General features: G+C 43.1%; 3 protein-coding genes across 3 annotated transcripts; all 3 read right to left on the reverse strand.

The window, feature by feature from the left end:
* Window positions 1-1,513: 1,513 nt before the first annotated feature.
* On the reverse strand, window positions 1,514-8,866 carry LOC139299214 (uncharacterized). The gene is made up of 7 exons (XM_070922117.1): window positions 8,798-8,866; window positions 8,621-8,680; window positions 7,974-8,192; window positions 7,235-7,294; window positions 5,321-5,512; window positions 3,076-3,222; window positions 1,514-2,954 (listed from the first exon to the last, which is right to left on the reverse strand). Exons 1-7 carry the CDS (start codon window positions 8,864-8,866, stop codon window positions 2,580-2,582), a joined length of 1,122 nt encoding a protein of 373 aa, XP_070778218.1. The 3' UTR covers window positions 1,514-2,579.
* Window positions 8,867-10,333: 1,467 nt separating this feature from the next.
* LOC139298645 (gap junction beta-3 protein-like) lies at window positions 10,334-11,032 on the reverse strand. Its single transcript, XM_070921344.1, has one exon. It carries the CDS (start codon window positions 11,030-11,032, stop codon window positions 10,334-10,336), a length of 699 nt encoding a protein of 232 aa, XP_070777445.1.
* A 2,074-nt stretch (window positions 11,033-13,106) lies between these two features.
* Window positions 13,107-14,090, reverse strand: LOC139299486 (gap junction beta-4 protein-like). Its single transcript, XM_070922395.1, has 2 exons — window positions 13,555-14,090; window positions 13,107-13,395 (listed from the first exon to the last, which is right to left on the reverse strand). Exons 1-2 carry the CDS (start codon window positions 14,088-14,090, stop codon window positions 13,107-13,109), a joined length of 825 nt encoding a protein of 274 aa, XP_070778496.1.
* Between the last annotated feature and the right edge of the window lie 240 nt (window positions 14,091-14,330).

The following is a 14,330-nucleotide window of genomic DNA, read 5'->3' on the forward strand; positions in this document are numbered from 1 at the left end:
AATTACTAGACTTAGGGACAATACTAGGGTGCTTTATTGGAGTATTTTCATTTTATGCTACTTTATACTTTTACTCCACCACATTTCAGTGGGAAATACTGCATTGCATTTATCTGACAACTGTAGTTTTCAGATTTTACACCCAAAACATATAATCAGTCTATAAAATACATTGTATTGTTATAGGTTAAACTGCCCAAAATCATATAAAACAGAATTAACTACTTTTTTTTTTTAATTACTTTTGGTACTTTGAATGCATTATTTGTAATTGAGTCTTCTCATTGTGGTAAACTTCTTCCACCGCTGGTATTTAGCAAAGCTGATATTCAGAATGCCTAAATTTGACCATGTCACCCTACCCGTCCGCGGTAAAAAGGGATTCAGTGTTTAATCCATAATTTTATTCTTGTGATGTTAGAAAATCCGTTTGAAATGCTTCATTGAAATCCAGACTAATGCAATTATTTCAGGTGTGTTAGCAGCTCAAGCTTTAGACAGGCTTCCTTTACAAACTGTAGAAGGTGAGGAATAAGACCCTCGCACGCTCCCATCACACTGGGATGACTCCTCAGTTATGCCATGCGAGATCAAAACATTTTTTTCTGCAGCTCGTCAGAGAAGAACCTCTGTCGCACCAGACTTAAGTGACAAACGTCTGATTTTATTCTTAAAAATGGCCAACATCTGCCCACTATGTGCGTCGCCCAGCATTTCACTACGTCGCAAATTGAATTATTGTGCGCAATGGTGGCAAAGTGAACTACCAGTGAGAGCCTGAGAGCTGTACTGGTGCAACTGCATTCACATGATATCAGGAGTTACTGAAGGTTAACCTGTACCAAACATTTGCACAGGAGCTTCCTAACCAGCCTCTGCTTTGGGGATCCTATAGTGTCACTGCCTTCTGCTGGTAGGATAAGGAACAACAGTTGCAACCCCCCCCCCCGATCTACTACAATTTAATCCTTTTCTATTCTCATTGCCTCTGATGAACTGGTACCTTGTGTTGGATAACTACACCCCCCCCCCTTCTTTCTTTCTTCCTCCCTAACTTCCCTTTCCTTCCTCCCTATTTTTCTGTTGCATGAAAACCTCACGTGAGGTTGTGTCATGTTTGTTCCGTTGGACCTGAAAGCGAAATATACCTACGTGTTTCAAAGCTGCATGTGTGGACTGTTTCCTCATTTCCAGTTATGTAGGAATGCACTAAGGAGCAGAGCATTTCACCGTGGACAAGGCTAATGTCTGGTCTGACAACTGAACATTACCGTCATACACTTCAGTGTTGCAGCCTGTCAAGGTACACTGTAGGTCCTCATCAACGTACACACAGGCAGGACGTGGGTGAATGCGTCTGTGCTAACCTGTCAGGATGCCTACAGTCGTGTCTGAGTGCAACCAGTCATACCTGTTGGGTCACTAGCTGCTGACATTACCACATACTAAAATGAAATATTTTCAGGTTACAGAGTTCAGATACAAAACACACTGAATGGCTGCATAATTATGAATAAAAACTTTATTTACTTAGGCAATAAATACAAAAACTAGTTTAACAGTACTAGTTTCTCTTGACCTAACTGCAGAAAAAAAAAAATGCACACACACACTTGATTGTCAATTACTCAAACATGCAACACACACCAGATATTCACTCCTCTGCAACAACAGGTAGAAGGCTGAAGGCACACCCACACACACACACTCTGTACACTGTATTGCTTCACTTGTGAGGACCCTTACCTATCTCTACAGTGTCTGCCTCCACTATATGTGTAAAACCAAACATTATGAGGAACAGTTCAACATTATGAGGAATACACTTATTCGTTTTCTTGTCAAGAGTTAGCAATAGCACTCTTATCTCTTCTCTTAAATGTGAAGCTAGAGCCAGCACATGATTAGCTTAGCCTAGCATAAAGACGGGAAAATAGCTAGCCTGGCCAAAGTTTAAAGGAACACCATTCACCCAAAAATGACATGTTGTGGTTGTAAGTTTAAATTGTGGCTTCAGTAAACAAGATACAACATGTTAATGAATGAGCTTTAGAGTTGTTGCTAGGTGTTTTTATCACTTCGGAGAGAGAGCTAGCTAGCAGTTTCCCCCTGCTTCAAGTCTTTATGCCTAGTTAAGCTACTCATGTCCTCACTACAGCTCCGTACCGAACGCACAGGTGCAAGAGTGGTATCGATCTTCTCATCTAACACCAAGTGCATTTCCCAACATGTCGAACTATTATTTCAGCTCTGAATGAAAGCCCTTGCACAAGCGAGGCTTGGCACCACGTCCTCACTTTGGAGGATTTGCCTCATCTGTCTATCCTGATAGAAATAATTTGACAAACAGACACACTCACATAACCAGGATCCTGTATACTGTGCAAACAGTATGAAAAAATTCATACATCGGGTTTGAGCTCAGGCACTGCACTGCTAAATAAAACGTCTCCAGCTCTGAGTTCATAGTTTTGAAGTACTGACTACATGATGTTTGAATCCCAGTGTTGTAGCTAGAACTACAGTATATACCCTCACAGCACTTGGTCTCCAACACGCTCTGGCATGTCAAACACATGCTAAATCCAGAAGCTGGACCTTTCCAGCGCGCCCCTCGCCAGCAGTTGATGCTGCTCCGGTGCCCTTTGCTGGCTGCCAACCCTCGTTTCTTGCCGCTCCCTGTCTGACCTTTCCCTGTGCGGCTGGCGAAGAGGCTGCCTCTCCGAGGGAGGAAGACTCCGATGCTGACGGGGAAGATGCTGTGGAGGGTGAGGAGGTCGGCGCTGCTGTCTTGGATGTTCGGTGGTCCGTCTTGGAGGTTCGTGGTAGCTTCTTGGAGGTTCGTGGTAGCTTCTTGGAGGTTCAGTATAGTGTGTTGGAGGTTCATTGTAGTGTCTTGGAGGCTCAGTATAGTGAGAGGGCGCACCTTCCTCCATCGGCCTCACCACATTGATCTACACAAAGACAGAAATTATTTCAAGACTAAAACATTGCTCTATTGAAAACTTATGCACCATCTAAAGGATTCCGTTTATAAAGCAGCACAATGTACAGCATTGTGAGTCGAAATCTCACCGCTCTGCCGTAGTCTCTGGTCCTCTTCCTGTTAGGGCAGCACTGCAGACCCAGAAATGAAACGCAGACCGCAAAGCACCGGGCGGAAAACACCATCTGGATGAGGCAAGTCAAAATCAGAGGCACCCAAAGGATCAGAGTGGTACTCTGGGGAGGGATGGAGGAGTGGAGTTAGTGGTAACCACCAGCTGGACCATGAAGAACACAATCTGAGGCAAGAGCAGCCTCACATAATCAGGGCTACAGTGTGAGTAATGATGGGATACAGAGCCTTATTCTCCTCAGACGGCTGTGGAGCGCTGCAAAAACAGTTGCGGTTTGCACAGGAGAGTCAGCGTTGTGAATGAAATATGCAGAGCAGAATGTATCAAAGTAAAAGTGCACAGAGGGAATTCGACCACAAAGAGCAGGAAAGTTTATACTTCAAAGTTTGGAGCTTTCTTTGGAATTCATGATGAAATATGCAGGAAGCACAAAAAAACAAAAAAAAATAACAAAACCTTGCATAACTATCATTACTGCCTCTAAGCAACTATGAATATCTGAAGCAGAAATCCAAAACACACTTACAGGTGATGTAACGCACCCTCCGGCAGCCATATTGGAGGTCCCTAGCTAATAGGCACAACATGGTCGGCAGTCTCAGTGGACTACAACAAAGTTAGTTACCTCTGTGCTGACTCTGATTCAGAACTTAGTTTGAGGATACATTTGGTTCATTATGACTTCCATCTTTCATTCTTAAACTTTATTGGGAGGTAAAACCAAAAAGAGAGCACACCCAAAATGATACCAATAATCCCTCATTTCAGGAAAACTGCACTGTTCGGCCGTAAATTTTACTGTTCACCTTCATTTTCTCTTCCAAATAAGTTTGGCTAACCTGGGGCTCTGTTTAAAACTTGTCTGACTGCTTGTCCTGCCCATTTTTACATCTTTTTAGCAATGCAGCAGTGTTTCCAGATCTCAGGAATTAACTCAGTGTACAGAGTGTTGTTATTATTGATGGTTGCCAAAACTACAGAACAAAGGCCCGGGTAGTAATAAACTAAAAGGACTCATCCTTTAATATCAGCTACTTACTTTAGAATTTGAACAGCTTTTAATTGCTATTGCCTGCACACAAGCTAAAGCCAACGAGACAAGTCGCTCTAGTTACACGCTCATAATTCAAATAATAAAGTTTGCTTGAGGACTATGTGGTTAGTCGAGTGATATACATGAAATTTTTATCGGTAACTGCAAGTCCCCCTATTTAGCATTTATAAGCACAAATATTTAATAAATGATTAATATAAAGTAGTTGTAAGCAGCTACAATAACATTGTAAGCGTTAATTAATGTACAGTATTTGTCAACAAGTATAACTTCTCCTGTGAATACATATTCTATATACATATTACAACTGTCTTTTACTATATTGTCATCCATTATTATCTGTTTATACAGCAGCCTCCATTGATGATTGCCCACGGGAGGACACTTAAATCTGCTAACAACTACATTACAGTGCATTATAAACCACTTATTAAAAGGTTTGTATACTTCTTTAAAATGCTAAACATGGAGGCTTAAAGTAAAGTGCTACCTATTTATCTGTGTATTTGACTGTCTCTGCTTCCAGTGAGAGTCAAACCCTCCCATCGTCGCTCTGTACCACAAAGTGAATGACAGAACGTAAACAATAGCTGCCAGCGGTTGCTCATCTGTCTAATGCTGTGTTTGTGCTGTTAATGGGTGAAATCCGACACCGAGCGCTAACCTGTGTGTGTCTACAGCGGGACAGCCATTAACCCCTCGCATCGAGTATAAATCCAGCTTAAGACAAAAGGTCACTTAACTGTCAAATCGTAGACTAGAAGCCGCGCTAAAACGCCAAAGTCGTGCTGATGCGTGGCTGCAGCGGTGAGGCTGAGCAGGCCTGACAGTCCGTCTGTAGCACACTGTAACAGGACAGAGCCTGAAGTGGACCGACAGGGTCGGGTCAGCACTTCTGCCATCAGCCCCACCGGCTGCACAATGTGACTGAGTGAGTGACAGAAAAGGCAAGACACCCAGCCTCACACTCCCTCCTCACACACAGACACAGACACAGAAGGGACACAGCCACCATGGTGTGCCAAACCGCTCTGTTGTGTTCATGCCACAGTGACGGTGGTCAGCTGTTCAAAGTAAAGCTGCTGCAGAAAAGGTCACAGGTCACGCCTCGATCTCAGCCGTCTGCCGCGCACACCAATACACTCACATAGATACGCGTGGGGTCAAAAGGACACTCGTTGGTGATGCTGGAGTAGCCAATGGCATCGGGGAAGCGGCAGTGAGTCAGGAGGCTCCGCCCGCCGTGAATGACGGCCCTCACCACAGACACGGAGAGTCCGATGGCTGAAGCGGCTGCCATGAGAGCTGCAGCCAGACCGGCCGTGAAAAGTGACCACATCTGCGGAGAGAACAGAGGGAGAGACGGAAAAAACAGGAATCAAAAACTTGGCGCTTTAAAGCACCCAGCTGGGAAACTGGAGCATCTGCAAGAGTAAATAGATAAAAGGGCTGCCAAGAATAAAAACATTAATACAAACAAAGCAAACTTTTTAAGGCAGCATTTATAGTTCTGTGTCACACAATTTATCCAGTAGCTTTAGTTTAGAGGAACTCTGTATTCTGTCACAGCTTCTCACTGGGCTTCAACACAGTCCAGTGGAGGCTTAAAGGGGCACTCCACTGATTTGACATGTGAAGATCAGTTTACTCAGTTTCTCATCAGGAGAAGTACGACGCAGCCTGGGAAAACAGTAACCGTGACGATGTCACCCGGGTTATCTTGGTTTGGGTTTGAGACTTAAAGGTCTTAACTAAAAGCCTGTGTTGCAAACTCGAGGTGTGGAGTTTGAAAGGGCATTTAGCAGACGGGGAGGGTCTTATCGAAAATGCTTTATTGTAGAATCTGTAGGATCCAGTGTTTTGGATCATATTCCATACTAGGTACTACATAAGGATATTTTTGCCACTGCTGCTTTTTTTTTTTTTTTTTAAATCAGTCTCTTTTGAGCTCCGCAACTTAATGGAACACCTGGCAAAGTACTCAAAACCACTTCTGTGGTAGTTCCTGCTACTGTAGGTGTGCCCAAGACCAAATTTTGCCATGATGACACATGCAGACACTCACAAGGTGAAAACAATTACCACACGCCGTCACAGCTGGTAAGAGATGTTTAAAAAGGAGTGACAGATGGACTAACTCCTTGTTGGTTTTGGTCCTTTAATGGGATTTGGCGATAATAAGAAAAACAGAGAATAATGTCAGCCTTATAGAAACTAAAGCTATCAGCTATACGATAAGAAATGATATAGTGGGTAGAAAAACAGTGATCCTATCCCTTAAAGTTTACAGAGGGTGAGACAAGTACAGAAAGTCTCCAGACCTTTAAAACTGCTTTGTGAGGATGAGTGAGTTGTTTAGTCAATACTTGATAAGAACAATAGAAAACGGTGGCAATTTGTCTGGAAGATAAGAAGCTGCAGTAGTCTGCATGTGTGATAAAAGGACTGTGTTTGTTAACATGAGGGGAGTGTTGAGATTACATGTGATGCCTGGGTGACTGAACAAGATAACAAGACGGATGAGGAGTGAAACTGCTGCCTTGCCCAGCTCACTAACAAAGGAAACAGGGGGTGGCTCATCAGGGCAGGTTTGCCTGGGCTTACTCATTCTGTTCAGCTCGCCGCCTCGTCAGTCCCGTCTGAGCAGCCCGACAGCTGACTGAATAAACAGAGAGGAGAAGCCGTGCTGCACGACCGCAGGGGGAGAGGAAAGAAACTGAAACTATTCCAGCACTGCAGAGCTGCATTCAGACACCTGAGGCCACATGCAGGTGCTCAAAGGGGGTTTTTAATGTCCTCTAGACTACAAAGACAAGAGACTAAAGCTGAGAATAAAGTGCAAGAAATATCAAAGAGAAAGCAAGTGTACGTGCCGTGCAGGTAGATCTGATATCTGGCAAAGTGGGAGGATCAATGAAAGGACTAGAAGAGAGGAAACATCAGGGGAAAGGACTGACAGCAGCACTGTCAGAACGTACACTCCTGTCTGTTTTTTAAAAAAGGAAAAGAAAAAAAAAAAAAAAGAGTAACAATTTATCAGAAAATCATAAGTGACACTAACCATGCCTTTACTCTTCTTGTTTTTAGACAGGACGATAGCCAGAATGCCAACAACAATTCCCTGCAGAGACGGGACAGATGAGATTTAAAGAACATTTGCAAACACAAAATGAAAAATGATAAGGCTTGACATCACAGATCCTCCTCCAGTGCCAGGACAATCGAGCCAGCGAAACGGGGAAGAGTCAAAAGATGACTTCTCTCAACACGGCAGCTGTGCCATCGCTACAAGCATTTCAAATATGTGTTTAAGTACCTTTGTGTGTTTTGAGAGTTGTTTTAGCGAGGCCCGGAGAGAAAAAACATATACCAGAATGGCCCTTTAACTTTACATCTAATTGACAGTATTGATTGGAATCAATCTGAGATCATCAGATAAACCCGTGACAGACAGTGATGATTAAAACGACTATTTTCTGTATTTTCAAAATGGGAATGACATATTTACATTAAGTGTATTTCCTATGTTCATGAAAAAAGGTGGTTTCTTCAAGGGTGGTTTGTTTAGGAAAGTTCCTGCATGATTTTTAAAGGGGCTACGTGGAGCTATTTTAACACAAAATGGCTTTCATAGCGATAATAAAGATAATAAAGAACCCTTCATGATCAATCCTATTTTCTTGGGGAATTATTTACACGGTGCCAAGCTATAATATTCCCAGAGATGTCACCAAAGCCCCTTCTTGATAGTGCAGGACTGCTTTAGGATCAGTGCGACCCTTGTATGTCGATGCACTCACTACAAGGCCGGAGGTGAGAGCGAACACGTTGGAGATGGCGTACTCCATCGCCCGGGCCTGCTTGTGGAGGTTGATGTGTCTGAGCACCACGCCGTGCACCAGCGCTCCCAACAGGAAGTTAACATGACCAATGAGGACCATGCTCAGACCCATCTTCATCAGGGTCTTGGGCTCCTCCAGGCTGGCGCAACACAATCCTGAGGAGGGGAGGGGAGGAAGAGGAGCCCGTGAAACATAAAGAATCACAATACAGGAGTTGCAGTGATTTCAGGTAATGTTACATCATCCATTTTGTATTGATCAGAGAGACAGGAGCCGGGTCAAAGCCACTGCAGAGAGGTCACCCGTATTAATGATTAGCTGCTAAACACATAACTACAGTGCAGGCTGTTCAGACTGGAGCTGTCCCGGACAAGTGGATCAGAGCTGACTGAAGAACACAAAGAAGAGCGGAAACACATTTGACATTAATTGAAAAAGCTGGAGTGAAGTTGACTGACACCTCCTCTACTTGTGTATGTGTGTGTGTGCCCGACGTTACACACACACACACACACACACCTCCATTTTAACCTGGCCACTGCTCCCATCCTCCTCACATGACGAGACGATTTCACGACTGAATATTTGGGGGATTTCTCACTCACACTGTTCACCCTCGGGTGCCCGAACCACGTGGGCCAAAAGATGCGGGTTTCAAAGCAGATCTGAACTTGCGGTTTTACACATTTAAACCCGTGTGAAATAGCAGGACTAACGCTCATCGGCTTTGGTACAGGTGTTGTCGAAACGGTTTGCAATCTGCTCGGAAACGTGTTCATCACCTCCGGACTGCTGTGCCACGCCACTACCACACCCAAGACAAACGGCCGGAACGTCTCGAACAAACACATGTCGCCAGTTTATTTGAAGAAACTTCTCAGGCGCATTCGTTACCTGGACCGGCCATCTCTGTCAGGCCACCATTCGTTCAGACGGACGGTGGGCTCGTCGGCGTGTCCCCTCTCCTCTCCTCTCCAAACTGACTCCAAACTGTCAGTCAGCCACGCGCACGCAAAGTGACACCTCGACCCCACTCTTTCAAAATAAAGCCTCTTCTTACTTCGGAATTTATCACCAACAGTGTATTGAGTTTGATGAACATGCTGCACATGTACGTTTTTAGAGTGGCGTTTCAGACGCCCAGTAACTACATTTTCTCGCTCAATTGCGTGCAGCCAGTGAGTTAGGTAAGTTAGGAAAATGGCAAGAACTAAGCAAATTGTTAAAAGAATATTACCAGAGTTAACATTATCAATACTATTTATCTGTGGTTTATTCATTAATACTTGAGATACTTTTTCATCTCCCAAAATGCTCCTTATATACCACTCCAACAGTTATTTTTTTCTTTGAGAATAAATGAATGCTTTTATTTTGAAAGTCAAGCTGCTAATGACCCGTTGTCGGTTGAATCTCAGAAACTTTAATGCTGCAGGTGCACCTGTTAGCAACACACGGACATGCCTTATACATTAGCGTAGGCCACACTACAGTCAACTGACTTTAATCATAAAGGATTTGTTTTTCTTTTTTTTTTTACATTAAAAAGTTATTTTTGCTAAATGTGGTGCGTTATAAAGACATTAACCTGTTATGCTAGTTCCGGTGTCAACACCTGGATGAAAGCCTGGAAAAACATGACAGACAACTGTGCTATATATATATATATTTTTTTTTTTTTAGGTCTGATGACCCGATGGAAGTTACTAAAGAGTACCACAGAAGCTGTAGTCTAGGACTATTGCAGAAATGCGGAATTGTCTTAGCAGTAGAAATAATACATATTCACAAAGTAAGTGAACTCTGGATTGCCATGTTTTCTGAGGGCAATGTAGTGTGCCTTTAGTGCCACCAGGTGGAGAAATGTGAAGTAGGAGAAAGCAGGTCTTTCACACACACAACGTGCATTTGTTTTCAGGGCTTTGACAATCTTTTTCAGGGAATACAAAAAACAAATAATTTCAGTTTTGGTCATTTTAATTATTAAAATGGTCACAACAGTGTTCTTCTTTTAATAAGGATCAATTGCTTCATGGTGTACAGCAGCCAAAATCATTCAGCTTTCTTTTCGTGCTGAAATATTTATTACACTTGGAAAAAATAATTGTAATATCATTATTGAGCATAGGATTGTTTATGTCAAAATACAATATATTTATATTACATAAATTAGATATAAAATTACTTTTTAAAGGAAAATACCCTCAATGGGAAAAAGAATCTCTATCTAATCTAGTAAATCAATTAGGGGCATATGAAGAAATGTTGATTCCTAACACTGGCTCTCCAGCTATGACGTAAGAGATGACTTGCAGCCATCATAGTCCATGTGAGAGTGGACCCTTCTTGGTGTGGACGCTGCCTCGATGTTTGAGATTAACCACCCGGAAAGCAATCAGATAGAAAATCTCACAGATGTTGAGCACCACACATATGACGGATGCCCCCACCATGAAGTAGGTGAAAATGGTCTTCTCAGTGGGCCGGGATATGTAGCAGTCCACCAAATTAGGACAGGGCTTGACATCACATTGGACCTTCCTGGGCAGCTTGAAGCTGTCATAGATGTAGTGGAGCAAGTAGAGAAAAGTGACCTCAAAGGTGGTCTTCATGAAGAGGCTCATGAGGTAAGTCCACCACAGACCGCCATGCTTTTGGCCCGGATTGTCGTACAGCCGAGTGTCCTCGCCGTGCTTTACTCGGTACTTGCGTTCACGCTCTTCCCTGTAGGCCACGTGCAGCACCACCATGAAAGAGGGGCAGGTGACGAAGATGAGCTGGAGAGCCCAGAGGCGAATGTGAGAGATGGGGAAGTAGTAATCGTAGCATATGTTGGTGCAACCCGGCTGGAGGGTGTTGCAGTCGAAGTGTCCCTGGTCGTCGCTCCAGACCCGCTCGGCGGCCACCACAAAGACCAACACCCGGAAGACGAAAACCACTGAAAGCCAGATACGTCCAAAGGCGGTGGAGTACTTGTTGACTCCACTGAGAAGACCCTGGAGAAACTTCCAATCCATGAGTTTAGCTTTGATTGGCTTCTTAGGACCTGTGAGTCCCTAGAAGTCTGTCTTTAAATGTTGGAAAACTTTATAAACTGGGGAGATAGAACACAACAAAGAGACAAAGTCAGATATGCAATACAAAAAAATATACATAAAATCAGCTTTGAGTTAGTGAAATATTCTGTAATCTGTTCCAAATATTTCACTGCATATTTTAGATAGATGTTCTCTTTTCTGATCAAACCAGTTTCTTGAGAGCTATGAAACCCCAAGTCCCTCTCACAATCTCACATTTTCACTGCCTTTAACAATTGATGAAACACTTGTTCAACACATGAAACCTTCCACAGTGCAGAGGAAAACTTGGCTTCAGCCTTATACACTTTTAGAAACATTCCAGCTGAAGCTCAAAGGTAGAGTTGGTTAAATGTTCTTTCATCCTGTCTCCACACTGAGTTCTGACCTAAAATTTTGTGTCCTTTGCTTTGCAGAGTCTTAAAATGAACATGAAAATATCCAAAATCATGACAAAAATGTCTTAGCTTACCCTAAGAAAACAGGTCTTCCACTCAGTCCATCGTGTCTCCTGTCTGGGAACTATGGGAATACCTTCCGCAGGCTTTGGGAAACCTCTCTCCTGCAGTGGGTCTCTGATATTGACTACGTACAAGAAACAACTCTCGGTCATAATCTGGAGGTGTGGCCACATCTGGCATCCACCCAGAATTTAACTGTAAACTTCCAACTACTCCTTGTCAGCATCAATTTATCTTAGAACTGTCACTAAGATGAGCCAAGAGCTCCAAGAACAAGGCCTGTTAAACTCACTTTTACTGTGGCAGTTGTATTGTGATGGGGTACCCTTAATGAAATTGGGGGAATACAGCAAAAAGTCCAAGAAAAGACACACCGGTGGTTTGACCGAACAAGGAAATAGGGTTGCAGAGTGTGACTTTGTGGAAATAAATGATATGGTATAATGAATAACACGTAGACTTTGGTTCACCCCATTTAGGTGTGTTTGTCTACTGTGATCACCGCGTTCCTTAATGGAACAACTTGGTATTAGCTCCATTAAGCCACTGTGATGTGGACATATGCCCTTTGTAGCCTTTGATTAATCAGGATTAAACAGGGCCACCACCTAACATTTGTTTGTGCAAGAACCTACGAAATACACCTGAGATATGGAGCTCCGATATCGCAAAATCAGATATAACAAGGGCTTGCCTGTTCGTTTTCTCAGGTAAGAATGTGCTGCAGTCACTGCCTTATTAGTACACTCAGTTTTATGATACTGCTCTTTACAAATCTACTCTCTGCCTTTTGAAGGAAAGCAGGATGTGGGGTTTTTTTTTATCAACTTTTGTCAATAATGCTACTCCCTTCAGTAACCATGAGAAGATCACTTTGTACCCAAGACATTTTGGTATGTCACGTTGTGGTTATTTTTGAACATGTGAAGATGCCTTTGCTGAAAACACATTTTACAGAGCTCTCGTTTGAAAAAAATGATGTGAATGATACACAGGTAATCAGTTTAATATGTAATATTAATATTAATAGTTGTCCATACAAATATGTGGCCAACCAAATTTCACAGGAAGGTTGTTTATTTTAGAAATTGTAATCTTGTCTTGTAATGTCTTTAAATTCATGACATTATGTGTGCTCATACAGAAGTATTTGCCTTTAATTCCAGTTTTTGTTAAACAAACACACACTGCAGCACTCAGAATAAGTAAAGCAATTTTATTTTGTGGCCATACAGATGAAATAATCTCACATAACAAATAATCATATAAATAGTCGAAGTACAGTAAATCACCTTTAGTGTATATCAGTTATTTTAGATCACAAGCCTTTAAAAAAAAATACATACATGGTCAGCTCAATAACATTAAGGGACAAAAACATTACATAATTTTTATATTAAAAAAAATAAAGACATGACCTTTATGAACAACATTTTCTTTAAAACCACTAATCTTTTGCAGACAAATCTGGCCAATAGTGCAAAAGCTACCTAATATAGTTTTTACCTTGTTCTAGTCTCACAAGTCAAACTCAGTAACATGATACGAGTCTCTCAGGAGACTGCTATACTGTACACTGGGGCTGAACTCTCTTTGCTGGCTTCTCCGTTGTCGACCATCTTGGCCTTCTCCAGGCCAGGCTCTTTGTACGCCGAGTTCTCCTTCCCAGTCAGAGGAGTTCTGGTCATCATGAAGGAGTTTTCTCTCACTGAGCGAGGTCCTCCTCTGCAGCACTCCCAGAACCTCTTCCCACACAGGTAGAGGATCTCGCAAAGAGTGAGGAAGATGCACACAAAGCTGGTTACCACCATGAAGACGGTGAATATTTTCTTCTCTGTGGGCCTGAAGAACACATGGTCAGAGAAGAGACAGGTAGTGTAAGATGAATTGATTGATTCATTGATTTAGAGAAATTAGCTTTACACGTCGAGGTCAGAGGTCAAGTTCAGCCATTGAAATTCCAGGATCTTTAAGAATTTAGAGCCTTGGAGGTACCCTTACCTGGCAATGTAGCAGTCCACCACATTGGGACATGGCTCTTCATTGCATTTCACCAACGGTGGGAAGAACGTGGCCTCGTAGATGTAGAACAGCAGGAAGACAAACACAACGTCCACCGTTATTTTAAACAGCAGGCTAAAGAAGTAGGTCCACCAAAGACCGCCTCGCTTCTTCCCCGTGTTATCATATAGAGGGGTACAGTTTTCTCCGTGCTTCAGCCGGTTTTTGCGCTCTCGTTCTTCTCGGTAGGACACATGGAGCGTCACAAGAAGAGATGGGCAGGTGACAAAGATCAGCTGGAGGGCCCAGAGTCGGGTGTAGGAGATGGGGTAGTAGTGGTCGTAGCAGACATTCTGACAACCAGGCTGCCGGGTGTTGCAGTCAAAGTTCTTTTGCTCGTCACCCCAGACCTTCTCACAGGCAACCAGGAAGACCATGAGCCTGAAGATGAAAACGATGGCGAGCCAGATGCGACCGAAAGCCGTGGAGTATTTGTTCACCCCACTAAGGAGGCCCTCAAGGAAGGCCCAGTTCATGGTGTTATTTCAGATGTTGGGTTGGACGACCTTGAAGAAAACGGAGCCCCAAATACCCCCAAAAACGTGGCAGGCACTCTGCTGACTGCTCAAATACAGACGACTCGGACACAAACTGAACTGAGCACTTCAGGCACAAAGGCTCTTTAATATACTACTTATTACTACTGCCTTCTTGGCACAGGTGGAAGGGGAGGGAAGAATATTGAACAGAGCAAACATAGACTCATTCCTCTGCTC

Source organism: Enoplosus armatus, chromosome 16 (genome assembly GCF_043641665.1).
Source record: "Enoplosus armatus isolate fEnoArm2 chromosome 16, fEnoArm2.hap1, whole genome shotgun sequence".
Taxonomy (NCBI): Eukaryota; Metazoa; Chordata; class Actinopteri; order Centrarchiformes; family Enoplosidae; genus Enoplosus; species Enoplosus armatus.

Bases quoted from the DNA above. Each gene is read 5' to 3' on its own strand.
- LOC139299214 (XM_070922117.1), bottom strand. From the start codon at position 8,866: ATGTGTTTGTTCGAGACGTTCCGGCCGTTTGTCTTGGGTGTGGTAGTG. The intron at 8,681-8,797 runs GTGATGAACACG...CCGCAAGTTCAG, and splicing joins CGTGGCACAGCAGTCCGGAG to ATCTGCTTTGAAACCCGCAT. The intron at 5,513-7,234 runs GTTAGTGTCACT...TTCTCTCCGCAG, and splicing joins ACAAGAAGAGTAAAGGCATG to ATGTGGTCACTTTTCACGGC.
- LOC139298645 (XM_070921344.1), bottom strand. From the start codon at position 11,032: ATGGATTGGAAGTTTCTCCAGGGTCTTCTCAGTGGAGTCAACAAGTAC.
- LOC139299486 (XM_070922395.1), bottom strand. From the start codon at position 14,090: ATGAACTGGGCCTTCCTTGAGGGCCTCCTTAGTGGGGTGAACAAATAC. The intron at 13,396-13,554 runs GTAAGGGTACCT...TGTGTTCTTCAG, and splicing joins GTGGACTGCTACATTGCCAG to GCCCACAGAGAAGAAAATAT.